Raw genomic sequence first — 26,454 nt, forward strand, 5'->3', positions numbered from 1 at the left:
GTCACCGGGCCCAAGGACCATCGAGGTTCTGCTTTGTCTTTAAGGTGGATGGGGCTGTTAGAGGGCTTCTTGGGCTCATCAAACCCAGGAGGTTTTTTTAATTGCCATTTTGGTAAGGAACAGACAGCAGTTCTTTTAAAGATTTCATTTATTTATTTGTCAGAGAGAGAGAGCGCGCGTGCGCAGACAGAGAAGCAGGCTCCCTGCTGAGCAAGGAGCCCGATGTGGGACTCGATCCCAGGACGCTGGGATCATGACCTGAGCCGAAGGCAGCCACTTAACCAACTGAGCCACCCAGGCGTCTGGACATTTTGTGGGATTGAACTTTCTTCCCATGCTTGATGATTTGTTCTGCTTCTTTTGTGGATTCTCTGTCAGCGCCGGGCCCCCCAACCCCTTCTACTGGGATGTTCATCTTTCTAACGCTGTTTAGGTCTCATTTCTGCGAGTGAGGATGTAAGTTCTCTGTTAGTCTGAGTTTATCTAAGGGGACGACGGACAGGCGTGCTGCCTTCTTTCGCAGGCAGGAGGGTGATTTCCTTTTCCCTGGCTCTTGCAGCCTGCCGAAGGCCGTCCGGAGGAGGATCAACGCGCTGAAGCAGCTGCAGGTGCGCTGCGCCCACATCGAAGCCAAGTTCTACGAGGAGGTGCACGACCTGGAGAGGAAGTACGCCGCCCTGTACCAGCCCCTCTTCGACAAGGTGGGCCGCTCCCTCTGCGCTACCCGCGCCGGCACGTCCTTCTCTTAGGGCCCCACGTTGCAGGGCAGAGGATCCCGAACGGTTCTCCTTCAAGCCCCAGACTTAGAATCTTACGTTATAAAAGCGTCGATTTTCACGGGCTTTTCACAGACGTGATGTACAAACTGACCTCGAGTTTCTGACTAACCCGCCCTGACTCTAAGACCGTCTCGTTCTTACTCAGAGAAGGGAGTTCATCACCGGGGACGTGGAGCCGACGGACGCCGAGTCAGAGTGGCACAGTGACAATGAAGAGGAGGATAAGTTGGCGGTGAGTGTTCGCGAGCGAGCTGGGCAGCTGCAGCGGCGCTGGGAGTAGGAAGTCTGTCTCGGCGTCCCAGAGGATGGCGCCCCTGACGATGGGGGCCGCTTCGCCCTGAGGTTGGCCGCTGCGATTTCTTTCTGATCGGACCGTGGAGCGACCGGCGGGTCCGGTATCCGTTAATTCCGTGACCCGGCCAGTCTCCCGCTGCTCCAGTGTCTAAACAGCTCCGTGCCACAGGACAGTGGGATGTGGGATCAGAGGAGTCCGAGTGAGAACGTCGGCAGAGTCTTCCATCGAGACAAAAGCGAAGTCCCACAAGGGGAGGGGCCCCTGTGTCGGCAGTCCCTGCGGGGTCAGGGTTGTGCGGAGGGCTTGGTGGAGGTCTGGGCTGCCGCCCTCCAGGACCGGGGCGGTGACCCAAGTAACCGCGGTGCCCCCAGCCCCTTGGGCTTCGGAGCTCCTCCTCGCCTCACAGCCTTTGGCCCCGTTCCGGAGCCGCGGGAAGACTGCAGGGTAACTTGGTCCGCCAAAGTTTGTTGGGAAGACAAGTAGCTTTTGTCCTTTTTTATCCATCGGGGCTCCTTTTTAGGCATTTTTTGGCAGTGTGTGTTGGTTGTAGTAACCGTATGCTTTGATCTTTCAAACATCCTGCAGAAGCTGGCCTAGTTGAGGCTGTGGCTGTGGGTGAGCCTAGTTATGCATCGTTTCCTTGTTGCTCAAGAAACATCAGCCTCGGGACGCCTGGGTGGCTCAGTGGGTTAAGCCGCTGCCTTCGGCTCAGGTCATGATCCCAGGGTCCTGGGATCGAGTCCCACATCGGGCTCCTTGCTCAGCAGGGTGCCTGCTTCTCCAAACTCTGCCTGTGCCTGCCATCCTGTCTGCCTGTGCTCACTCCCTCTCCCTCTGTCCCTCTGATAAATAAATAAAATCTTTAAAAAAAAAAAAAGAAGAAAAAGAAAAGAAAGAAAGAAACCTCAGCCTCTGTTACTCTCTGAAGCCCCTTACAGTCGTTCTTACATGAGACGGCCCCGCGACGGAGCGGTTGCGTGCGCCGTGGCTCCAGTGAGTGCCGTGCCCGAGCTCCCTGGGCCTGCCCGTTCCCGGAGCCCTGAGGTTAGAAAAGCCACCTCTGCACGTCACGTGTAGCCTGTCCAGTCGCCTCCCCGGTGTTGGCGAGCAGTTCCTTCCTGGATGCCTGTAGCCTCCTCCTCTCTGTCGGACGGACACAGTGCTCAGCGCTCCTTGTTGCCAGGGCACTGGGTTCTGGCCAGCGCTGGGTGGCTGGTTGTCCCGGGACAGGCATCTCCTAGAGTGGCACTTGATACCTTCCCCGAGGTGGATGACATTGTACCGTCTTCTAAAATCATGTCACAGAATCACCTCTGAAGGGAGTGCTCTGACTGCCTAGGAACATTTAAAGTGGAACGTGTGCGGAGGTCTTGCAGGTGTGAGAACGCGGTTTTGTTTTTTTGTTTTTCTTGTTTAAAGATTTTATTTATTTGACAGATCACAAGCAGGCAGAGAGGCAGGCGGAGGTGGGTGGGAAGCAGGCTCCCCGTCGAGTGGAGAGTCCGATGTGGGGTTTGATCCCAGGACCCTGAGATCACGACCTGAGCAGAAGGCAGAGGCTTAACCCACTGAGCCACCCAGGTGCCCCCGGAGTACACGGTTTTTGACATTTGTGCAGGATTCCGAAATGTATACTCTGTGTTAAGCCATTGAATGTAAATGTGTTGTTTTGTGCTAAGTATTCTGTTTGGCATCTTCACTTTTTTTAGGGAGACATGAAAAATAAAGTAGTCATAGCAGAAAAAGAAGCAGCAACAGCAGAGGAGCCAAACCCCAAAGGAATTCCAGAGTTCTGGTTCACCATCTTTAGAAATGTAGATATGCTAAGTGAGTTAGTCCAGGTAAGCAAATTTCCGCCTTAACAGAGAGCTTTTAGCCTTAGTAACTGTTTACTTATGAACCACTTAACCGAGAGTTGAGCATTTGTTCACCGTGGGTGGAAAGGCACTTCGTGTGACCGGCAGCTCACCTGAGTGGTCTCGGTCTCCTGAGCTGGGGGTCTCGCTGTCGTGCTGCTGGGAAGCCTGCCCCTCTGCGGCTGAGCCACGACTTGGCATGGTCTCACTTTCTTACCTGGGTCTGCCACCTTACCACAGAAAGCCTTTGAACAGGCTTGAGACCCTTCCCCACCTTCCTGTGAATGGACAGGTGGGAAGGTGTGAGGGCAGGAGACCAGAAAATTGGCCAGCAGGGTCCGAAGCTGACCCGAGATGTTTCTTCTGAGACATGAGGCCCAGCAGGCCTGGTTGATCTGTACGCAGTGACGGCAGGTGGCAGTGGAAACAAGTCGGGCTCTTGCCCTCCCTGCCTGGCCTGGATGACTCCCAGTGCTCCGGACCAGAGAGAAGTGGCACCCTGTTGCTGACCGCTTGTCGTTGCACAGATGTGTGTGACTTCCTGTTGACGCCTGCGTGCACTAGTGAGCCCCTGGGGGGACATGTGTGTTGTTCGGGAAAAGCCCAGTAGAAATTTCTTTTTTTGTCTTGTTAATCAGGAGTATGATGAACCGATCTTGAAGCACCTGCAGGATATCAAAGTGAAGTTTTCAGACCCTGGGCAGCCTATGGTGAGTGCCAATGGACGGAGCTCCTGGCTGGCATCTAACAGGTCAGGCTCTGAGGGCGAGGGGCTCGGAGCCGTGGCAGGCGATGCACACCTGGCTGCACACTTGCAGGGTGGCAGGCTGGTCCTGAGCAGGACGCTCACCAACAACTAGAACGTTCTCACGTGGCCTTCCTGGATCCTGCCCAGCAGTGCTGCACATCGTGGCAGGCAGCTCAGGCCATGGGCTGCCTGTGGCAGGTGGAGTCCACATAGCACGGGACTCCTTGACCGTGGTGTCTGCCACGCCACGTGCCGCTCTTGGCTGGTTTGTTCTGTGTCAGAGGGGACAGTGTCTTTCTCCTAAGCATCTCCCGGGTTTGTGAGGATCTGACGTCTGTAAAACGGGGTGGCAGGTATGCACTCAGGTCCGGGCGGCGCTCCGCTCTTGTCTGTCTGTTCATGTCCGTTTATCCTTGCTGTGTCAGTTAGCGAGCGCATGCACGCGCACGGTCGGTGTCTGATGTAGCGTTCGGTGACTCATCAGTTGGGTGTGGCACTCGGCGCTCATCACAGCACGTGCCCTCCTCAGTACCCACCACCTGGCAGCCACACCCCCGCCCCTCCCTCCTGACCCTCAGTTTGATTCCCGAGCAGCACCTTAATAGCAAGCCGAGATGCCCATGAACAAAGTCTCCTAGCTTTGACCCGAGACGTAGTTGCAGGTGGGTAAACCTGGACAGCGGGTGCCTGCTCTGGCTGCCACACAGCGCCCTTCCCCACGACCTGCTGCGCGGAGAGGGGCCTTTCTTTTCCTCCAGGGAACGGGCCCATCACCCTGCGTGAGTGGGTCCTCGTGGAGGCACTGTTCGTGGCCTCCTAGCCTGGCTGTGGCTGACGGGCTCCATTCCAGTGCCACAGCAGCTCCAGTGGCTTGTCACTGATGGACTCGTGGCTCTCGGTTTCAGGCCCTTGGGACACGGGCCTGGACTTGGAGTCCGGCTCGTCTCTTCCCATCGCAGAGCACTGGCTCCCGGTCACAGATGAGGGCCAGCTTTCGTGGGCTTTCCCTCTCTGGTCCTGGCGGAGGTGCCTTGCTGGAGGCAAGGGGCAGGAGGACACATGGGATGTGTCCCTTCAGCTTTTCCTGCTGAGCTCACTCTGAGAGGTGACATTCAGCTTCCTCTCTGCTGGTGGGGGCCTGGGCAGGAGCCTGAGTGATGCCTGTTCCCAGGCCAAGGGGAACCCCTTTCCTGCTGCACCTGGTTAATGGGGTTATCGCAGGGCCTCTTGGTTGGCGGGTGCAGGGGCTGGGCCCCGGCGCCACCCGGAGGCCACGTGGGGCAGTCGGAGGCTGCGGGCTTGCATCTGGGGGGTGGGAGCGTGCTGTGGAAGACTCTGGGTCCTTTCTCTCCTGACACTTCTTTCTCACCTGTGGGTCGTCCAGACCCCGTTTATTAATTTTTCCCCTTTGGATCAATCCTTTTTTTCCTTCCTTTGCTCTTATGAGACTCCCGTTTGGTGATTTCCTGGGTCTGTTTTCTTTCTCAGCCTGTCTGATGCTTTTCTCCCTCTCTTACTGTGGTTGATAGACGGACGGGCCCTAGTCTGGGTAGAGGATGGGCCGGGCACCTTCCCTGTTGGGAGAGTCATGCATGCTGCCTGGGGAACGCTGAGAAGAACCAGGAGGTGTGAAGAACAGCAAACAGATGTGTCCCCTGTGGAGTCAGGCTCCCCGTAGTTTTTGTTTCTGTAAAATTATCATGAAATATTTTAGATGGTAAAATTAGAAATACGAACCATCCGGCATCCGAGTGAAGCCAGGCCAGTGTGTTTGCTTCTCTCACGCCCACACCTCTGCTCCTCTCCAGGGTCTCCACGCTTCTGCAGCACAGCGGGGGGACGTGTGTGGACACTGTTGTCCCGGCTCTGCTGGGCGGAAAACAGTTACTGTAGCCTCCGTAGGCCGGGAAGTGCTCGACTGCCGTGGCCCCCGCACGCCGCTGCCACCTCCGCCCCGTTCTCAACTGTTGCATTATCACCAGCATTCTTGACCCCAAATCTTTGTTTAGAACTTGGATGATTTCCTCCGTTTAGATCCATTTTAGTGCAGTTTTACTGGGTTAAAGGAGGTGAACATTTATAAGGCCAGAGAATGTTCATTTATGTATTTTTCACACTTTGTTTTTTTTGTAGTCATCGTGGTTTTGTCTCCGTTTTGAATTAATTTCAAGCATAGTGCAGAGTTCCCGTGTGCCGTCTGCCCAGACTGCAGTGGCCAGCGGTGGCCCGCGGGCAGGGTGGGCACAGGCGGTAGCAGCCATGTGTACCCCGCTAGGCAGGAGCGGGGTCTCAGTTCACACTTAAGTACAGGGACTGTTGGGCCTCCGCTGTGTGCTTACGGCTGACTGGCTAGAGGGGGCGGTGTGGGATGGAGGCGGCCTCATCTTTGGGCCCGTTTCTGTTGGATTCGAACCCTCCATCCCCGCCTGCCTTCCGTTTCAGACAGGAGCGAGCGAGCATGAGCCGGCCGGGGGCAGAGAGAGAAGCAGGCTAGCAGCTGAGTGGGGCGTCCAGTGCCGGACTCGATCCCAGGAGCCTGGGATTGTGACCTGAGCTAAAGGCGCTAAAGGCAGACGCTTCGACAACTGAGCCAGCCCCAGGCGCCTCTTGAACCCTTCCTTAATTCATCCTTAGTCGTGTGTGACACTAGACTAAACGGAGGCCCCGGGGAAGGAAAAGATAGGAGAACCTGAGAGCAGAGAGATGACGTGCTCGGTCTGCAGAGCTGGTGGGAAAGGAAGTGGGAGACGAACCTGCGCCCGCGTAGGGGTGAGGCGGAGCCCATGCGTGGCGCTTGCGAGCCCTCTCTGTCCCCTGGGGTGCCCGGCCACGCTTGTGGGCGCAGCCTGCAGACTTCGGGGCTCCTAGCAGCCTCCTCACTGACCGAGCACTCGCTTTTGGCTTCAGGGTGGGTGCCGCCCTGGGGCGGGGGCCAGGAGCCGAGGGGGGTCCGTGTGGGGTGCTGCGGCTGTGCCTGCTCTCTGCCAGGCCAGGGCCTCGAGCTCTGCACGGGGCAGTTTCCCCTTCCCCCTTAGTGGAAGTGGTTCGGTTTTAGTCTTTCAAATCTATTTTTTCCCGGCTGGTAGTTGTGTCCTTGTAAAGAAAATTGGAATAACTACCATTTAGCAAGCACTGCCTGTATAAACCGTTTCTAAGTGCTTCCAGAGGTCAGTCCTCTAACCAGCTCGGGGAGGGGGGGGGGGCGGCTGTTTGCTCCGCTTCGCAGATGAGGAAGCAGTAGCACAGACACACGGTGACTCGCCCCAATCACACAGCGCTTGCGGGCCTCCCAGATCCTTGTCCAGTCTCTGTAACTTACCGAACCGGCGGCGTCCTCTCTTCCCTGGGCAGGGGCTGAGGTGCGCGTCTTTGCACTTAGTGGTGATGCCGTTCCCCGGGCGGTTTTCCCAGCCCGTGAGTACCTCAGAGTAGAGTTAACTAGGTCAGAGAATTCTGTTTTACTTTAATTTCTTGATACCGTCAGATGGTCCTTTCTAGAGCTGCCCACAGTCTGCGAGTGGGCCTGATTTCCCAACACCCTTGCGGGTGCTGCCTTTGCTCATACACACGGAAGAGGCGAGCAAGGGTCCCCCCTGCCGCCCCGTGGCTGGATTTGTGCCTGCTGCTTTGTCCACATCCTGTGGCCGTTTTTGCTCCCCGGATTACACGGGGCTTGGCGAACAAAGGCTGAACTTGCCCTGGGTGTGGTTTGAGGAGGCCCAATCGATGCCCCCCACCCCACCCCACCCCACCAAGAGTCTGGCTCCCTTGCGCAACAGGGAAGGCGGTGCTCTGCCTGAGCCCGTGTGCCAAAGGAGGGGAGGGCTGGGCACTGCTGCCTGGTTTCCCGGCTAGTCCAGACCCCCTCCCCACCTCCGAGGGGTGAGGCCAGAGCTGCAGAGGGAAGCTAAGGTTTCCCAGGTGAGCTTAGACTCCGCTGGGGAGGGGTCTCAGAGGGGCTGCTCGGGCTGGAGTACAGCAGGTATTCCCCCACCTGTCGTGTTTGAACTTGGTGTTGCTGATTTTTGTAATGAAGAAGCTTTTCTTGATACGTGGCCATACCTGTTGAACTTCTCAGTAATGGTTTCTGTCCGTGGCATCGTGCCCAGAGAGGCACTGGCTCTGGTACATACCATGTGGTTCGTAAAGTCTCACTGGCTTGTCGGTTTTTAAGTGGCACTTAACCGGAGTTTTTGTTTTTAGTCTTTTGTATTAGAGTTCCACTTTGAACCCAACGACTACTTCACCAATTCAGTCCTGACAAAAACGTACAAGATGAAGTCAGAGCCGGATAAGGCTGACCCCTTCTCCTTTGAAGGTCCTGAAATCGTTGATTGTGATGGGTAAGAACGTGCCATTTCCACTTTTTCTGAAACGAAAACAGATGATTTTAGAACTTAATGAGTAAGAAATTAGGAATAAAGCAAAATATTTTCAGTTTTCTTAAAATCCCAGTAGACCAAGATTTACATTAAATAGCCTTCTGGTGGGGGTTGTGACGGCCTGTGCTGGGACATGAGTCATGAGGTCACATGTGTCAGGTGGGGGCTGGTGGCCCAGTCTCCTCCTCGGATGCAGGACTAGACTCTAGGCCCCTTACGGGATGCTGTCCTCACTGAGCCAATAGACGACCTCTACGAGTCTTTGCTGAGAGAAGGGCGGGGTCTGTGCAGGGCGGTACCGGGCCGCTGCTTGCTGTGGGAATTGGGGGGCGTTTACGTGTTGGACTCATGATGGAGCAGCTTGCGATTTCAAGAGCGATCACCAGGGAGTGTGGTTTGGAGCTCCTTCCTCTTAGCTTGTTTGAGATGGTTTGGGAAAGTCTGTTTCTTTGGTTTGGGAAATGATTTTTGAATTGGCACAATTATCCTTGTTCACTGGAACCAAATACTCCTGGACCTCCTGCAGGAGCAATTCAGAGCTTTATCAGACCCTGGCCACAGTGACCCTGACGGCGCATTTCCCGGGACCGGGCCGTCCAGGCCTGTTCCGGAGCAGACGAGTCACGTGCTGCCCAGGGGTTCCTCGTGGGCCCGCAGGCGCTGGGAGGCGAGGAAGCATGTGGGGCTCGCCCCCAGCCCAGCCCACTTGGCAGCCTGGACCCAGTGCACTCGGCCCCAGTCAGTACTTGGTGCAGTGGTCACCTGCCGCCTCTCCGGCTTGTCCCGCCCGCTGAGCTGCTGGAGAACTCGGGGCTGTGAGTGGGTGACTTCAGGTGTGCTCCGGGGCCTGGACAGAGGCGGCAGGTGACAGGCTCTTGAGCATCCTCTGGGCACCTTAGCCCAGCCTTGACCAGGCTTGGTCATAGCAGTCGTGCTTGGGGAGAGTCTCCAGAGAAGCCCCCGGCTTCTGATGGCGCTTCCTGCAGGGGCGTGGCAGCCCACGCCACTGGGCCAGTTCCCTTTCGCTGGCCGTCACCTGGACTCGCGAGGTGTGTGGTGCCGGCTGGCAGGCTGCTTTGCCTACGTTGTCCACGTTCGGCCGCTCACTGTGCCTTGTTTACTGGGATGTCCGTGTGCTTCTCAGGGCGCGTGTCTGTGTGCGTGATGGCTGTCTGTCCCCACAGGTGTGTTATTGACTGGAAGAAAGGGAAAAACGTTACAGTCAAAACAATCAAGAAGAAGCAGAAACATAAGGGCCGAGGCACAGTGAGGACAATTACCAAGCAAGTTCCCAACGACTCCTTTTTCAACTTCTTCAGCCCGCTGAAAGGTGAGTGGGGTGCGTCGTCGGCATTGATGATGATGAAGTCGCATCATCACCCGCGGGGTCTGGTCTCAGTCCTCTGCCGAGCGTGGCCAGTAAGGACACGTTTGCTGTGCCAGGAGCCGTGGTGCCGGTGCTCACGGGGTCGGGGAGGGGTTAGCAGGAGGGGAAGGCCTGGCAGGCACTCTGAGCGCCTGCTGAGAAAGCTGGACGGACGCCCGGAGTGCCCCAGCCGATGCGTCCACACCTTGGTGCTGCGGCCCGCTGGTGGCCCCGGGGCCACCCGTCCTGCTATAGGGCCCCTCTGTCGCCAGTCGCTGGTCACAACCCAGGTACGCCTGCACAGCTTAGGGAGTGTCCCCCACCCTTTCTTTCTCATAAATTCTGCTTTATTTTTCTCCATGACTTGGTAGAACTCAAGGGGTCTTGGGGTTTATAGATTGTGACAACACAAGTAGTTGGATTTCTAGCTTGAAAGACTTAGCTTGGAAACTCCGATTTTTTACTGCCCTAAGTCAAAAATAAAGATGGAAAGTTGGACCTTGTGGAGGGTGAGCAGCAGGTTTCAAGAGTAAATACTGGCAAGTCTTTTTTTTTTTTAAGGTTTTATTTGTTAGAGAAAACCAGCAGGGAGAAGGGTAGAGGGGGGGAAGCAGGCTCCCCGCTGAGCAAGGAGCCCCATGTGGGACTCAATCCCAGGACCCTGGGGCATGACCAGAGCCGAAGGAGACACTAAATGACTGAGTCCCCTGGGGACCCCAAATATTGGCAGGTCTTTTCTTTTTTACACTTTTTTTTTTTCGTTTTTTTTTAACATTTTCTTTATTTATTTGACAGAGACCACAAGTAGGCAGAGAGGCAGGCAGAGAGAGGAGGAAGCAGACTCCCCCTGAGCAGAGAGCCCGATGTGGGGCTCAATCCCAGGACCCTGAGATCATGACCCGAGCCGAAGGCAGAGGCTTAACCCACGGAGCCCCCCAGGCGCCCTGATACTGGCAGGTCTTAACAGAATTTCCCAAACTTGAGAGAGTGTAAAGGCAGACCGGTTCGCAGTGTTAGAGGAGCGCGGGTCAAACGGTTTTCCTCTTTGTTTTCCATGAACACAAACAGACTGAAATGAAACGTGGAAATGCAGCCCTGCCTCAGTAACTGGTGGGTGTGTGAGCTGTTTGCCCTCGGCCACAGGGGTGCTCCGCGCTCAAGTGTGAGCCTTGGACCCAGACTGTCTCGGAGCCCAGGGCCCTCGCTTCTCAAGCTCCGCCCCTTAGCCTCGGGCCCGCATCTTTCTGGCGTTTGTCTTTGAGCTTAGGGGATGCACGTGTGTTGGTTTGGGGGTGACAGTAGCCACAGAGGGACTTGTTCGGTTTCCTTCTTTTAGACCAGGGGGCCCCTTTGGCGGTCACCTATGAGCTTTTGCTGTGAAGCAGAGGGGCTTTGGTTTCCGAAAGCAGTGGTTTGTTGCAAGGTTTCTTAAGATTGGATTTAAGTAATTTAATCAAAATGAGATTAAGTGGACTCAGAATTTGGAGGGAGGTGGCGTTCAGCATTCTAAAACTGTCCTATGATGGCTGTGTGGCTCTAAACATGTCAGACTCGAAGCTGTCTGGGAGATAAATTACACCTAAACGTAGCGGTTTTTAAAGGAATTGCACATCATATCCAGTGATGAGCTCTATAAACAGGTATACAGGGGCCGTTGGGGGGCAATCGGGCAGGCCGGGAAGAAGCGTTGGAAAGCAGGAAACGTATTTTGAAATGAGGGAAACAGAAGCTGGCTGGCCCGGTGCCCTGCCTGTCCTTCAGTCTGCAGAACATGTCCCAGAGTCACGCGAGCAGAAGTCCGCGACCGGCGTCCCCAGACCCAAGTCTTAATCTGCGGGGGTTGCTCATGTGCCGAGACTCAGGGACCGTGGTGCGGGGTGGTACTGTCACGTGGGTGCCCAGCCCGTGGGGAACAGCCGAGCGGGGAGAGGCCCCGAGAGGCAGGATGAGGCCAGTGCTCTGAGCCTCCAGCTCCTGGCAAGACCCGGCCTTGAACAAGTGTCCCTCGAGTCCCGGATTTGGGTCCCGTGATCATTCGAGTGTCACTGGGCTTTGTTGAGTGGTTTTAAGTCCCTGTCTGTCCTGTCACCCTTGGTTCTGGGTCGGGCTCTGGCCAGCTGCACACACGCATGTTGGGTCGGGAGGGTGGGGGGTGCTCTGTGGTGGGCAGCGACTGCAGCACCGTCCTGCCCACGGGGAGTCTTTCCCTTCGGCCGGAGGGACGCTTCGCACTGAGCGAGCACCTCCCCCTGGCCGTGCAGACGCCCGTGGTGTCGCCCCACTGAATGTGGAGCTTCAGAAGCACGGCTGGAGGATTTTCCTCTTCCCGACAGTCCTACAGGATTGCATGCACGTTCCTTAAGGTGTAAATGCACGGGGCGGCCACAGTTGGGGGCTCTTGATGGGCCTTTCCACCTGTTGGCACTGGACTAGGAGAATCTTCCCCCCAGCTGGCGTTCCCAAGCTGGGCAGGCCAGGGTGGGCGAGGGGGGGCAGTCAGGGTGCCACGGGAGGCACGGGTGCGCCCTGTCCCACCTTCACTACGCGTGTGGCTGCGCCCGTGTGCCTGCAGAAGCTTTGATTGTCAGCGTAACCTGCGTGTGTTTTGTGTTTTTCCCCTAGCGTCTGGAGACGGAGAGTCCCTGGTAAGCTTTGTGTCGTCCTTCAATCTCTGTGCTGCCAAAGTCGTTATCTCCAGAGCAGGGCTGCCTCCTTCTCAGTCTCTCCTTTCTCCTCCCTGAGACCCGGGGTCCCCTGTGTTCGCAACACTGCAGGGTGGGACCGGGGCGCCCCGCCATCCCCAGCAGCGCTGGGTCCCCCAGACCACGGGTGCGGTGCGGGGTGGGGGGCGTGGGGCTCGCCCGTACACACGCGTTAACGTGGAGGTTTTCCCTTCTCAGGACGAAGACTCGGAGTTCACATTAGCCTCTGACTTTGAGATTGGACACTTCTTCCGTGAGCGGATAGTCCCGCGGGCTGTGCTCTACTTCACGGGGGAGGCCATAGAGGACGACGACAACGTATGTGGACGGGAGCTCCGGGGGCCTCCCTCCGGCGGTGTGGGGCGCCCTGAGCTGCAGCCTGGGGACCCCTGGTGTCGGGGGCTGAGGGCCGAGCACGGGCTTGGGTGCTGTGAGAACAGATTGCCACCCCCATCCAGGGACAGCACCCTTGGAAGGTCCTAGTGCTCACCTTATCCTGCTGAAGGGCTGTAAGCTTTGGGTGACTTGGAAACATGGGGAGAATCTCCGTTTCAGGGGTCTGGCAACAGGAAAAGGTCACCCACGGAGCTGACTTCCGCTAGCCTGTGGTGTGCCGGCCCCAAAGACTTGAAACCCGTGGTGCACGGAAGGGCAGCTGGGCTGTGCAGGCCCCTCTCTCCCCCTCCCCTGCTGGAGCACAGCCTCACCAGCAGTCCTCTGACGGTCACCCGAGGTCATTCTTCGTCCTAATCGAGGCTCAGCTCTCTGTGTCGTCTGGGTTTGTGGGAATCAAGTTTGGTTTTATAGTGGGCCGCTAGTAGTATGTTTCAGATAATGGTTCCCTTGCTCTGAGAACTCGTGTTTCCTGGAAGGTTCTGGGTTCTCTTTCTAAGTGGTCTGTCGGGGCTTCAGGTGGGCAGCAGGAGCCGGGCAGGTCGGAGCAGCTTCGGGCCAGAGGCATGAAGGGCTGCTTCTCGCGTTCTCCGTGCCGGCAGTCCCAGCCGGGGGGCGCGGGCTGTCCAGTGCGCGCTGTGTAGTCTGAGACTTGCTCACTCCAGAAAGGCCGTTCGTCCGTCCCTGGGCTGGGAGGTGGTTGTGGGTAGCAGAACACGCAGGCACACAAGTCCGTGTGGTGTCGGCTCATCCAAGCGCTCGAGTGATTGCTAGGGCTTAAGGTGACACAGCAGTCTGCAGACCAGCACAGTCCGTGGAACTTTGTAGACGCTAGAGCTGTCTGTGGCCTGCCTGCTCTGCCGGTGTGGTGGAACGGGCCTCACGGGAGGCCGAGGGTGTGGAACGCGTCCATTGGCAGCTGAGGAACCACATGTTCCATTTTACATAGCGTAGCCCCCAGAGTCTGGTGACCACCCACTGAAAAGCCATCTCTAGCCCGGCGGTCTCCGCGCTTTGTTGATCACACACCCGTCGGTTCTTAAAGCACCAGACGCAGCTTAGTGTTTTTCTTTATGTGAGATACAGACTGTGTGGCTGGTCCTGGTGGGTGGTGCACGGCTCTGCCGGTCCTGTGCGCGCACGTGTCCGCTGCCGGTGCCTCTGGTGCAGGGGCTGCTGCTGAGCGGGTGGCTATGGGGGGCGCCCCACGCGGGCCTGCTGAGACCGGGGCCCTGGCTTCTGCACTCACGGCCGTAGAGCCTCTGTGCCGTGGCGTCCTCATATGAACATGGGCTTGAAGGTTGTGATTTTGGTGGCTCGTCAGGCTCTTAGAAGAACCCCTGTTGGCACAGTGACTCACGTTGGGATAAAGGTGGGTTTGCAGGGCTCCGATCTGTTGGCAGCCTTGCACACACACTGGACGTCGGTGCGGAGGGATGGATGCAGGAGCGCTGCCTTTGTCTTCCCTGTGTTCTATGGGCTCCGTACCCCGACTCTGTTACCCCTGCTCCATGTCTGTGTGAGATGTGTTTGCTGCAGGTCCCATCAGGTCCCGTCAGGTCCAGAACAAAATGATCTGAGAACCTCAGAATCCGTGCTTGAGTCTGTTTGAGGCTAGTTCCAAGCTGAGCTAAGATGTGATTGGCTACAAGACCTCAAACCTCGGTCTTTCCCTCTTAGAGGCTGGTGAGGGTACCAGGGCGTGCTTGGACCCCTGACGACCCAGCTGGTGCGGGAGGGCATGCAGCCTGGGCCCTGCCAGCCCCTAGGCCCTCACAAGTCCGTGTGAACTGTCACTGGGGAATATGTGTGGGCTCCAACAAAAGAAATGCTCTTACGAAAAAGCCTACTTAATTTTTAGGTGTCTTGTGTCGTGCAGGACATAGTGTTGAGGTGTGCTTTGTTGTGTCTTTGGTCTTGATCTGAGTTTGATATGGGGAGTTTGGGCGGGCGTCTGACCTAGAAGACATTTAACTCAAGACCAGTCAAGCGTAGTGTTCAGCCTTTTTTCTATACACTTAAACACCGAGGGGCTTTTTTCATATTTCTAATATGTAAATATTTAACCTCGTATGAGTTTAAAAAATACTAGTAAAATTCATGGATTTGCGTAGTAAAATCCTGTTCCTGGTTTGCCTGGATCAGCCGGTTCCCCGGGTGGTCCGGTCCCTTCTCGCGCTGACCGTCTCCTTTCTGCACCCGTGCCGGCCCTCGGCCTTGTCTGAGTGCCTGTCAGATACCGGCGTCCTGTCAGCACCGTGGGGCCGGCGAACGGGTGGGCCCGCAGCGTCGGGGCTGAGGTGCCCCGCGGCAGACCGTGCCCCCTGAGGCGGGCGCTGCCCTCTGTCCAGATGCCAGGCTGCGCTTCCGCTTCCCCCAGACCTGACCAGTGTGGGGTGCTTGACGGGGACCGTGCCTGGGTCAGGCTGCCCTCATGCTTTCGAGACCTAAATTGTGTTTCCTTTTTCCTTTTTCAGTTTGAAGAGGGTGAGGAAGGAGAAGAGGAGGTAAGACATGGCGAACACGGAGAGTCCTCTCCCTCAGGCCTCGCGGGGCTGCTTCCTCTGCTAGAGCGGACGGGGGTTTGGAAGCAGCCGGCGCACCCGCTTTGTGTGGAGCTGCCGCAGGGCCTCCAGCCTGTGGAAGCTGGGCGCGGTGGGGGACACGGCACTTGCTGTCCCTGTGTCCAGTTGCCCCGTGATTAGCTTATTAGGACGTGTGGGGTGAGCACACAAGTCACGTTCTCCGCGGTGTGCGTATCCGTTATCGCTGCCAACAAAAAGGTGTTCAGAAGTCATCCTGCCCAGAGGTGACCTAATCGCTCACGGGCAGGGATTGATGACCTCCCGCTGGGTCCTGGGCAGCTGCTTTTGTGGGGGGCGCGCGGGTCCGCGAGAGTTTAGATCCTGTGAGCTCCGCTTACTCTCCCCCTCTTACGCAGGAGTTGGAAGGTGACGAGGAGGGAGAAGATGAGGACGACGCCGACATTAACCCCAAGGTCAGTTGGTGGGGAGCCACCAGCCCAGGGAATGGCGTGCTGCTATGACATGGGGCCGCATCCCCCCCGGGGGCGCCTGTGCTGCTCTAGTCATCACAGAACACAGAGGAACGGGGGTGAGCGGCCCCTCGTGCGGGCTGTGGGGCTCAGTGCACAGCGCCCGGGGAGGGCTCTTCCAGCTCGAGGTCGGCCTCTCGCCATGAGCTCGCTGGGGAGAGCAGCTTGGTCTGCCGCACCTGCCGTCCTTTCGGGGGACCGGCTGAGGGACGCGTGAATAAGCTGTTTCTTGTGTTCATGTTTGGAAAAGGTGCAGAGAAGGAAATTTTGAAAGTTTTTTTTTTTTTTTTTTTTTAAAGAATAGAGTCCTAAAATTGTAGACATAGTTTTACAGTTGCCCTTGGGCTGAGAATAATCAGAAGCTGTGTGTAAATACCAGTCCTTGAAAGTCTACTGGGAAGCTTTAAAAAGGAAAAAAAAAAAAAAAAAGACACAAAACTGAGGAGAGCGGGTGGCCCCAGTAACCTCACTTGGAGGTCCGGATGCTCACTGCTGGCGGATGAGCTGGAGGGCGGCACTGCCACTTGGCACATCCCTTCAACCCGGAGCTGCTTTAGTGCAGGCCCGGGTGCGGCCGCCGTCCTCGCCCTGGCGAGCAGGAAGCCGGTGGGAAGCTCGCTGCGCGCTCACAGGCCGTCCGAGCACTCGCCTTCTTGCCGTTGGTGACCCGGATCTCCGGTGACCTGGGCGCTGTTTGTTTGTTTGTCCGTCCTCTGTGTTTGCCCGAAGTGAAACGTGCCCGCAGTGCCGGGCTCATGACCCCGCGCTCTAAGTGCGTGTGGGTCTTGTTTCTGTCGTGAACACCCAGTGTTGCCGTGAACGCATGCACTACAGCACAGCTCCCAGGGAAGGGTGGGCGGCGGGCTTCAGACGTTTTCACACCCACCACGTGAATACTCGGCTGGGACAGTGCTCCCGGGAGGGCTCGCCTCTGCCCAGCCAGCCTGTCGAGCAGGGGCGGGGGCCAGGGGTCGAGTGCAGGTGCCCCTGGGCTTGGCTCCCCGATGCGGGGGCCCTGGCTCGGGGTCGGGGCTCCTGGGCAGGGCTGCTGTCCCCTGCGTGTCTGCCTGTCTTTCTGCCTTTTGGGGCGCTGCCGTGCACACTCACGGTTCGGATTCTCAAGCAGAGACAGAGGGCAGTTTGCAGTGGGGGCTCCATGACTCCATCACTCGTCACTCCCTTCTGTTGTTTGTCCTTTGCTGTCTCCTGCCACGTCTGTTTTCTGGAAGCGCCTTTCCTCACGAGTCCTCTGGTACCATGGGGGGTGTCAGGACTGGTGCTCCCTGGTCTCCACGTGTGCTGTCGGTTGGGGGGGAGAGGAGGTTCCCTGGTGGGAGGCGCCGGGACTGCGAGCCCTGCGCAGCCAGGAGGGCCCAGGGCTTGTCCTTTGGGGGCTGGTCTGCACATGGGCAGACGAGGGAGGAGGATATTTTGGTGTTAAATGTGCAGACCGGGTGGGTTGGGGTTGCTCGTCTCAGGCTCGAGGACTTGTAGCCCTTTGTGTCATGAGAGAGCCACTGCTTCCCGCCTGTACGATTTTGTGCATTTTGTTTTCTTTTATGCTGACACTTCCTTTCAATTTTTTCCCCATTTAGGTGTAATTTTTGTCTGTTATTCATGCATTTTTAGGTAAGGTGGAATTCCATTCATTCCTAATCCAGTCTTCTGATCTGTGCTTGATAACGGTGCTGTGTTGTGACTTTGTGACTAGCGGGGAGCCTGCGGGCCGGGCACACTGGGCGCGCGCAGGGCTGAGCACGGTGCATTCGGAAGAGCGGAGCGCGCGGGCGGCCGTTGCGTGCGCTTCTGAAACCGGCCGTCGGAAACCACCTCCGGCTCCTTGCTGAGCTGCTCTTCGCTGCTGACCACGTCCCAGGCGTGACTGGTGTGGCATTTCTTTTGTGGGCGGGCCCGTCTGCCAGGAAGAACACAGGGCGCGGGCCCCGGGAGGTGAGCGCCAGGCCTCGGGAAGCCCATGTTCGCACTGGCTGCACCCCATGCGGCGGGAAGCAGCTGCTGGCTCTTTCTGTCCGTTGTTTCTACTTCGTAAATTCAGGTGGGGTGCAGACCAGTCGGTCACAGAGGGCCGCCTGAACCTGGACTGTGCTGGTGTTAACAGCCCTCGTGGCGTGGGCCGTTGCGTCTCTGTTCCAGCCATCCGTTCCCTCCCTTGTGGGACACGGTCCTCCCGGGGGCAGAGCCGGGGGCAGTGATCCGAAGATGCTCCAGGAGGCGGGTGCCGTGATGGTCGCCCCTGGGAATGGCCGGGGGGCCCAGGGCGGGTGCCAAGGGGCCGCTCTCAGTGTGGGAAGGGGCCGCTCTCAGTGTGGGAAGCAGGGCCTGTGAGCTCTGGGCCGCAGCGGCGTGCCGGCGCTGACAGGCAGACCACGGGCCTCTGACAATCTCCGCGAGGCCTTCCTGTCCCTGTCCCGCTCCCGCGGGCTCACGCTCAGAACCGAGCAGAAGCACTCTCACCTCCTGGCAAGGCAACGTGGTAGCCAGGGGAGGTGATCGGACGCCCGGGTCCTGTGTGTTGAAGGGCGCGGGTCTGATCACTGCCGTGGACAGGACAGCTTGTTCCATTGCCCTTGTTTCCTGTCACCCCACTCGTCTGAACAGTGTCCCCCCCCAAGACCCGCTCCTCCCCACCAGTCACGGGAAGGCGTCCCTTACCTGTTCAGCCTGTCTCTGGGTCAGGGGGACCCTCCTGTGGCATAGCCACCAGGCTGCCTCAGGCCGGCAGCCGCTCTGCTGTGGGGGCCCTGCCCTCTGCTGTCCAGCAGGCTCTTGGGCCCCGGCTCTGGGCCCCTGGGAAGCTGTAGGGGCCAGCCGTGTGCACGGTGGCTTATTCCCGCCCCCCTTCTGTTACAACATGGCTTTGAAATGGCTCCCTGACGTGCAGGATTTGGGCTGTTAGTTTGTGCCTTGGAAACACCGGACTCCTCTCCTGTGATAATCGGGGCATCGGATGACCAGGCTGCCATCGGACTTTGTGGCCTGAGACCGAGGATGCAGGGTTTAGTTGGAGTCCTGTCTTGGCCTGTGTCACAGGCTGAAACCCAGCGGTGTCTCGTTGATAAAATTCACGTCAGAAGCTTTGGGATTCTCTGTTGACTTTACAACCTAGGACGTGTGTCCATGTGGATGCTGTCCCCAGAGGTGGGGCCGCCTGCCTGCCAGCCAGGGGAGCGTCCACGAGGCCCGCTACCTCCAGCAGGCTTTATCCCCCAAGCTACTGAATGTGTTTTAAACAAAAGGATAATACGTTTTCCTGCTTAACAGTAAGCGTCTGAAATGACTCACAGCGTACTGTAAATTGTGTCAAGCCTGCTGTCGCAAAACGCTGCGTGTGTCCCCCTCGTCTGTCCACAGAAGGGCAGAGCAGGAGGAGTCCTTCCCGGGCTGTGCCCCTGCCCCGTTCCTACCACATCACCCTGCAGGGCCACTTCCTTAGCTCCGTCTTCTCTAAGCCACTTCCTTCCTGCAGACACAATGTGGAAACATGCGCGTCTCCCTTCACCCTTAAAAAGCTGCCTGCCCTCCCCCACACCTTGCGCTACGGCCACGTGGAGCTGGGTGCGCCTCCCGCTTCCCCGGCCACTCCTGGCCGCCGGGGCTGCCTCCAGATCCACAGTCTGATTCTGATCTTTTCCCACCTGGATTTCTGGTCAGATGTGTTTCGTTTGGGGGCCTGGGTTCGTTTTTTAGCAGAATTTCAGATGCGCATGTGACGCCCAGGCCAGGACACTCCTCCTAGGGTGGCCCGTTGCTGGGCAGAGACCTGGGGCATCCCGGCGGCATCCCTGTGTTTTTTCCATGAGACTTTCTTAGACTCCGGTCTGAGATCATGGCTTGCTTTCTGCATCCTCAGCACGTGATCTTTTTCATATCAAGTGTAGTTTCTCAAAGAACGGAATCCCAGTTAAGCCATAGAAGATTCATTATCTCCCTGTTTGTGGGGTGGTGGTGGTTTTTTTAAGGCTCCATAGGCTTGGCAGATTGTATGAAAATAATTTGTAATCTTGGCAGCCGAGAGTTAGAGGCCACTGATGAGTACGTGTATTGCCCGGAATGGCGGGTGATCTGGGGGCCTGGGTCTCAGGCTGCGACGTCGGCCTCCCCACAGAACGCGTAGGTCTGCCGGATGTGCTCCGAACGCTGAGAGGCGTGTTAGATTCTCCCGACGGGGACGTGCTTCTCTGCAGGGGGCCTGGTCTCTCCCTGCTGCCTTTCTGGAAGGATAGGATTCCCACTTGGGGAGGGGCCTGGGGGGACCGAGGCCGTGGGCGGGGCTGTTGGCGTGGCTGTTGGCGTGGCCTCCTGGCTGTGGGCTGCTGCCTGGGCCGGTGGAGCTACCCGGCCGCCTCGGCCCGCCGCACAGTGGCACCTTCCCCTTTCAGGTGCTGAGCCTGCCTTCAGGTGGCAGGGACAGAAAGGGGAGCCGGCTGGTGTGTCACGTGGGCAGGGTCGGGGGGCTTGCCTGAGACGCCGAGCCTGCCATGTCACTTTGGAGTGTGGCTCCCCTTGCACAGATGAGTGTCCCTGACCCTGAGGCGCTTTTCCTTCCTGGTGCCTGGGCCATGACTTACACTCCGGGCTTGTCTCCCAACAAGAAAGGCAGCCCCGGTGAGACAGTTCCTGGGAAGTTGGCTGATGTTCGGTTACTGCCGTAGAAGCACGTCTGCGGTAACCGTTTGTTCAGTTAGAACGAAGGTACTAAATCGAGTCTTGGCTTGCACTGTCGGTTGGCGGTAACGGGTTGATGACACCAGTTTCCTACAAGTCCTGTCTTCTCTCGTTGACAGAAGGAGCCCAGCCAGCCCTCGGAGTGCAAACAGCAGTGAGGAGCGAGGCCCCCCCGGCGGCAGCGGCGGGACTTGGCGCGGCGGCCCCACCACCGTATTGGCAGTGCTTTCTTCTAACTTGTTTTCAAGTGCATGATTTTGACTTTAACTTTCCCTTTATCCTTATTATTTTGCTTAACCTGTACAGCGGCAACTTAAATGCATTTCAGAAATAGGAGGTTTGATTCCAGCACCCTCTACGGCCTTGGGTGCAGCCCAGTGGACTTTCCCAGGCCCTGCCTCCGGGAGGGCCCCAGAGACCCCCGGGGGAAAGGGGTGGCAGAAGGTGGGGCGATGCCAAGAGCAGACGTGTGTGGGGGGTGGTTCCGGGGCCTCCAGAACCAGTCCCGCCCCTCCGCGGTCGGACTGGATTCTTCTTCCCTCGAAGAAAGCTGCGTGCTCTGTCTCCCACCTCTCGGTCTCCTGTGCTCTAGCGGGCTCAGAAGAGCTGCATAGGGTCCTGTTCTCCGTAGAACACTCCGTCTCTGGTTCTGTGTCCCTCGGGGTGCGGCAGGGGTGGCGGTGCGCCCCAGCCCTGAGGCTCGAGTGTTTGTGGCTCATCCTCATATTTATTTATTCTCTCCTGCTGGTGAGGGCTTGGGACGCTTGCTGCCACTTGTCCTTACACTCTCAGAAACCATGTGTGTGACGGGTGACCTGGCGACTCGCCTGCCGGGGGTGGTGGTGGCTCCCCGGGGAGCAAGGCCTGTGGAGAAGGAACCTCGCTCTGTACTGCCTGCGGCTGAGGGCGGGCGCTCGTTTTCATGACATACAGACCGCCTGGCTCTGGGGGGTGGCGGGCCTGCGGGCGCAGGTGAGGGGCCGGGGCTGGGGCGTGCTGCTGTCCTTCTAGTGTGTCCATGTCAAGTCTTGCTTTCGCACAACCCCCAATTCTTGGCCCCGTGCTCATCTTGTTCTAAAAGCCCTGGGTTCAGAGCGACCTGTTCTTGGCTGGCGTGTGGGGTTTCTGAGTGTGCGACCATGGTCTCTGGCAGCCGGGGACGTGTGTCCACACTGGCCAGGTCTGTGGAGTGCTCGGCCTTACTTCTAATAACATTTGTAACTGAATACGGTGTTTTCAGTTTGTACAGAATAGTTAGAATATTCTATTAAAGTTGTGAAACGTGGAGCCAGCTCTGTGCGCAGTCTCTCTGTGGGAGGAGCGGGGGTGGGGGGCGCTGGCCCCTGCCCACTCCCGGCAGCTCCCGACCGTGGCTGTGCGGCCTCCTGAGCCCTGCAGATGGGCAGACCCGGACTGGAGGCCTCTGCTCTTCCACGTCTGCCAGTTCTCCGGAGATGACTACGTTTAGTTCGCCCCTTAGGTCTGCAGACCCACTTCACAGTCTGGATGGACTTGGGGTCCCCCCCAGGAGTACACCGTTTCTTGAGAGTTTGTGGGGCTGTACCTTTCAGGTCCAGAAGGTTCCAGGAAGGAAAGTTCCTGCATAAAGCCCACTTCTGTCTGTCTTCTCACTGGTACTTTTCCAGTGGAACCTCCATTCCTTCCTGAGAGGGAGCGCTCCCCCCAGAGACGGGTGTCACACGAGCCCTTGCTCAGCGCGTGCCCGGGGGAGTGCAGCTGCCCAGAGAGGGTGAGCACGCAGCCACGCCTCCCGCGGGCCCGCTGCCCATGCCCAGCTCACCCTGAGCCTGTCTGGGGGCCTGGCTTGTCCCTGGGAGTGCCCACATGAAGGAGCGGGAAGTGCTGCCCAAGGGTTTGGAACAGCCGGGCTTCCAGCGTGCCCCAGACAGCGAGAACCAGGACGTTCTCGGTTCTTGAAGTCCCCGGCCCCCCACGCCCTACCCAAGCAGCCTGCGGGTGCCGGAGGTGCTTTGTTCCAGCTGACACAGGATGAGAACCCCATCCCCCGAGGGCGGTCGGCGGAGAGGACACGTGAGCGCAGGGAGCACCTCTTGAGGGTGGGCCCCCGGACCTCCAGGGCAGCTTCTCATCCCTATGGACCCTGCCTGGCCAGGGCTCCCCAAGTTCTCCACGTGTCCTGTTGCCCTGGAGCATCCAGGGTGCAAGCAGGGGCGACACACAGTGCTGTGCTCGGGGGATGGCGGCACGTTGGCAGGGACGGCTTCAGCGGGGAGCACCTGTCCTGCTGGCCCACGGCTCACTCTGAGCGTGACCTTTCCGGGGGAATCCTCTCCCGCTGGCTCCTGAGCCTCTGCGGTGGGTGATAGAGGCGCCTTCACGGCAGCAGCAGCACTGCTCGGCCTGAAGGCTGCCGGGCCTCACCGAAGAGCCGCGGGGCTTGTGGGACAAGCCCCCTCAGATCGACACAGCACGGGCTGGCAGGGTGCTGGGGGCCCCAGGGGCCGGGCTCTGTTGGGCCCCCTCTGCCCGCAGCTCCTAGGGATTCACTGGGAGTCGACACACATTGCCTGGGCCGGGAGTCCAAGCCACGTGCATATGCAGGGCGCCTGGCCGTCATGTGCTGCCATGGCGTGGGATGGCAGGGCTGGGGGGAGCCCGTGCCCTTCCTCGGAGACTGGCCGAGTCCGTGCCGCCGGCCCGTGGCAGACGTGGGCTGTGCCTGAGAGTGTGGTCCTGAGGAGCTGCCGACGGGCAGCCCCGTGTGGGCTCGCATCTGCAGCGGCTCCCTTTAGAGCCTGGCGAGAGCAGCCTGCCACCTGGGCTCCGAGGGAGTAGTGACTGGGCTTGCTGGCTCTCGGCGGCGACCTGCACGGTGCGGGAGGGGGTTCTGGATGGTGGCCGTCTCTGGAGGCCCTGGGTCTTGTTTCTCTGGGGGAGGACAAGAGTGTGCGTGTGTCACCAGCACCCCCATGTGGCTTCCATCATGGAGCTTGGTCCCTGCGGCCTGCAGGGCCTCAGCCTGGCGTATCTGGACAGCAAGACTCCAGCTCGAAGCCTGAGAAGCTGTGTCTTCCCCCACCATCCCTTGTGGCACTGCCTCCTGGCCTGTCCGCAGAGCTGTCCGCTGGCCGGGGAGCCTGGCATCCGTCCGCCATCCGGGCCTCTGCTGGCAGCCCAGGGAGACCGCCGGAGGCTCTGTGGGGTCGTTCAGGCCCTGCTGCTTGCGCCAGAGAGGCCCCGAGCCGCCAGGAGCCAGTGGGGAAGGGGGCACTTGCAGCGGCTGTTCTGGGCGATTGCTGGCTCTGCATGGGTCATGACCCCCTGAATTGCCTGGAGCCACCTGTGCGTCCCCCTTCTGGGCTGGGCCACCACAATGCTTTTCAGAGGGTTCCAGTGACCGTCCAGGGCTACCTTTCCACCCCATGGGCTCTGCGGCCTGCACCCTCCTTCCTTCTCTACTCCCTCCTTAAACTAACTTGTCCTACATGAGACTGGGCCCAGCTGCCAGGTCTGTCCTTCCTGGTTCGCCCGCCTCTGCACCCTTAAATCTGCGGGCGGCTCGGCACCCGCCGAGTGGAAGGGTCCCAGCCTTGGCTGGGGGAAGCCAGATACAAAGAAGGGCCTACAGACGACGCATTGTTCTGGCTTCTGAAGGCTGTGGGATGGCCGGGGCCGCGGTGGCAGGGTGACCGGGACACCCCCGAGGAGACAGGGACTCTGGGGACTGCTTCACTTGGGAGTGTCTGGTTGTACATGCGTAAACTCTGCCTCAGTGAAGCTACTTTCTCAGCAGTGCCCCGGAGTTGGGGTCAATCCACTTAAAATTCTGGTTTTCCTTTGGGTAAGTTAGGAATCGTGGCCACCCAGGGCCAGGTGAGTGGCAGAGGTTGCCCACGCCCTGCAGTGGCCAGCAGTCCCACTCCCCCTTGAGTGCTAGCCCAAGTCAGCCCTGTGGCTTGTGCTCCCAGAGAGCGCCTGGGCCCGGGGAGGTGAAGCCCAGACGTCAGCTGGCCTGTCTCGGTCAATCTGCCGGTCTCTGGCCCACTCTCTGCTCAGGGGTCTTCCCTGTCTCCGTGCCCCCGCGTGCCCAGTGGGTGATGGGGAACAACACAGGGTCACTGCGGGGGGTGCCTAGGGCAGCAGTGGGAGACGTGTCCTCTGACCTGACCCTTTGCTGCACAGCCCAGGAAGGGTTCCGCCCGAGAGCACTGTGCCCAGCGGGGGCCACCCTCGGCTCTGTGCCAGCCAGCCTTGCCCTCAGCCGCTGCTGAGCTTTGGCCCCTGCCTTGACGCTCTTTGAAGCAGAGGAACTGGCCGCCTTTCTGTACAGGCAGGCACACTCCCCTGCTCCAGCCGGCGAGCACAGCCTGCCGGTGGGGGAGCCCCAGGGACCCCAGACTCAGTTACCAGGCCTTCCACCCACCAGGAGATGCTGGCAGGCGGTACCCCCAGTGCCAGGGGCTCCCGGACCCTCCTCAGCTGACCCCGGCTGAGCTTTCCATCCTTCTGAACTTGGTGTGATCCTCCTCGTTGGCCAGGGACCCCCTCACCATCAGAGGCCACAGTGGTGGGTGAAGCCTACATTCCAAGGTGGGTGAGGCCTAGACACCTCCTTGAGGCCAAGTCACCTTGGTGCACCAGGGCGGAGCCCCTGTCCACCCCCAGGATGTCACCATGGTGCCATTCGCGGGGCCCAGATGACTCAGCTCAGGGAGGGTGGCGGCCGGATGTTCCTTTCCCTGACAGCCCAGCAGGCTTGCCTGGCCCGGCTGGGCTTCTGTAGGCCCTGGAGACATGAGGTGCCCCCCCAGCACGGGCCGGAGACTTCCCGAAGCCCAGGAATGTCAGTGAAGCTCCCTAGATCTCAGCTTCTGCTTCTGGAACATGGGGAGAACCCTCCCTCCTGGGCACAGGCCGGAGGCTTCAGAGAGAAAGCCCAAGGCACATGGCTACAGCTGCCTCCCTTCCCAAAGCCTTGGTCCAGGCAGAGCCGCCCACGCGGGTCCTCTGCATCGCCTGCCAGTGTGGAGCAGGGCGGGGCGGGGCGGGGCGGGGGGGTGCTTGGGGACGGGAAGGCCTCTGGGACGCAGGCCAGCAGGGAGGCCCTTGGGTCCCTACCTGCCCGCGTTTCTGGCAGGGGCTGGAAGTTCCCAGGAGAGCGCCCGTCCTGGAGAGGGGAGAGCTGAGCAGAGGAGGGGCTGGGAGGTGCCCCCCCCCGCCCCCTGCACAGCCCTGGGAGGAGGACGGGGGACCTGCAGCAGCTCCAGGAAGTGTGGGGCTGGGGTTCCCCGCTGGGCTTCTGGCCTCCAGATCTGGGAGGGGAGTGACGGTGTGGCGTTCCCGGCCATGCGATGTGCGGCGCTGCCCGCGTAGCCCAGGACGCTCACGGAGGTAGTCGCCGGCGTCCAGGTGAGGCGCTCAGAGTCGGGGGCGGCAGCGGGGGTGGGAGGATGGAGGGTCCCGGAGGGGGCGCCGTCAGGGCGGCGGCGCTGTTGGAAGTGGTTGCCGGGAACCCTGAAGAGCCTGGGCCAGGACACCCAGCACTCAGGCACTCGGGCGTGGGGAGCTGGGGTGGGACCTGGTGACAGCAGGGCCACATGCAGAGAGCCTTGAGACATCGGTGCCCACAGGCTGCTGGTGCAGAGGAAGCGGTGAGGAGCCCCCTCCCAGAAGAGGGGCACCTCCATCTCCCACGGGTCCTCGACCGCTCAGCCCCCTCGTCCACCTGCACCGGGCAGCGTTTCTGACTTCAGAGCTGCGCAGAGCACGCTGAACTCTCCCTGGTCCTCGCCTGGGGAAGGCCCGGTGCTGCGGAGAACTCCTGCACATCCTCGCAAACCCAGCGCGGAAGGCCCCGGTGGTCTCCGGAAAGCCTCGACCTCCTCAGCCAGAGCCGGCTCATGCCGCCTCTCTGCTGGGCCGCCTCTGCCAGCAGACGTCGTGACCGGCCGAGGCCAGCAGCCCGTCGCGGGGCTGGGGCCTGTGCTAGAGTCGGCGGAACAAAGCAGGGCTCTGAGACCAGAAGCGGAAATCCGGGGGTCCTGCGGCGCTGGGGGAGGGTCCTTCCTGCTCCTCCTGCTGCTGCTGGGGCCCTGGTGTCCCGGGGCTGTGGCCCCTCCTCCCTCTCTCGGAAGGACACGGACCGCATTCAGGGCCCACCCAGATAATCGGGGGTGGCCTCTCATGGTCCTCAGTCACATCTTCCATCAC

The 26,454-nt window shown here is 59.3% G+C and overlaps 1 protein-coding gene and 1 non-coding gene across 6 annotated transcripts in view; both read left to right on the top strand.

Moving 5' to 3' along the window:
- The window catches only part of NAP1L4 (nucleosome assembly protein 1 like 4), a 43,020-nt gene extending 21,471 nt beyond the window's left edge, over nt 1-21,549 (top strand). For 4 of the 5 annotated variants that reach the window (XM_032358141.1, XM_032358145.1, XM_032358143.1 and 1 more), the window contains 11 exons: nt 560-701; nt 925-1,011; nt 2,784-2,915; nt 3,569-3,640; nt 7,882-8,021; nt 9,245-9,390; nt 12,049-12,071; nt 12,327-12,446; nt 14,999-15,028; nt 15,463-15,519; nt 20,382-21,549. In XM_032358141.1, the coding sequence (XP_032214032.1) occupies nt 560-701; nt 925-1,011; nt 2,784-2,915; nt 3,569-3,640; nt 7,882-8,021; nt 9,245-9,390; nt 12,049-12,071; nt 12,327-12,446; nt 14,999-15,028; nt 15,463-15,519; nt 20,382-20,420 (988 nt within the window). In that variant the 3' untranslated portion in view covers nt 20,421-21,549. Of the gene's footprint in view, nt 1-559; nt 702-924; nt 1,012-2,783; nt 2,916-3,568; nt 3,641-7,881; nt 8,022-9,244; nt 9,391-12,048; nt 12,072-12,326; nt 12,447-14,998; nt 15,029-15,462; nt 15,520-17,171; nt 17,206-20,381 lie in introns of all 5 variants that reach the window. The other variant, XM_032358142.1, reaches the window with a different exon arrangement.
- On the top strand, nt 4,476-4,598 carry LOC116600487. Its single transcript, XR_004289687.1, has one exon. It is a non-coding gene; the product is annotated as a small nucleolar RNA SNORA54 (small nucleolar RNA).
- Nucleotides 21,550-26,454: the final 4,905 nt, after the last annotated feature.

The sequence above is a fragment of the Mustela erminea genome, chromosome 9, assembly GCF_009829155.1.
Source record: "Mustela erminea isolate mMusErm1 chromosome 9, mMusErm1.Pri, whole genome shotgun sequence".
NCBI lineage: Eukaryota > Metazoa > Chordata > Mammalia > Carnivora > Mustelidae > Mustela > Mustela erminea.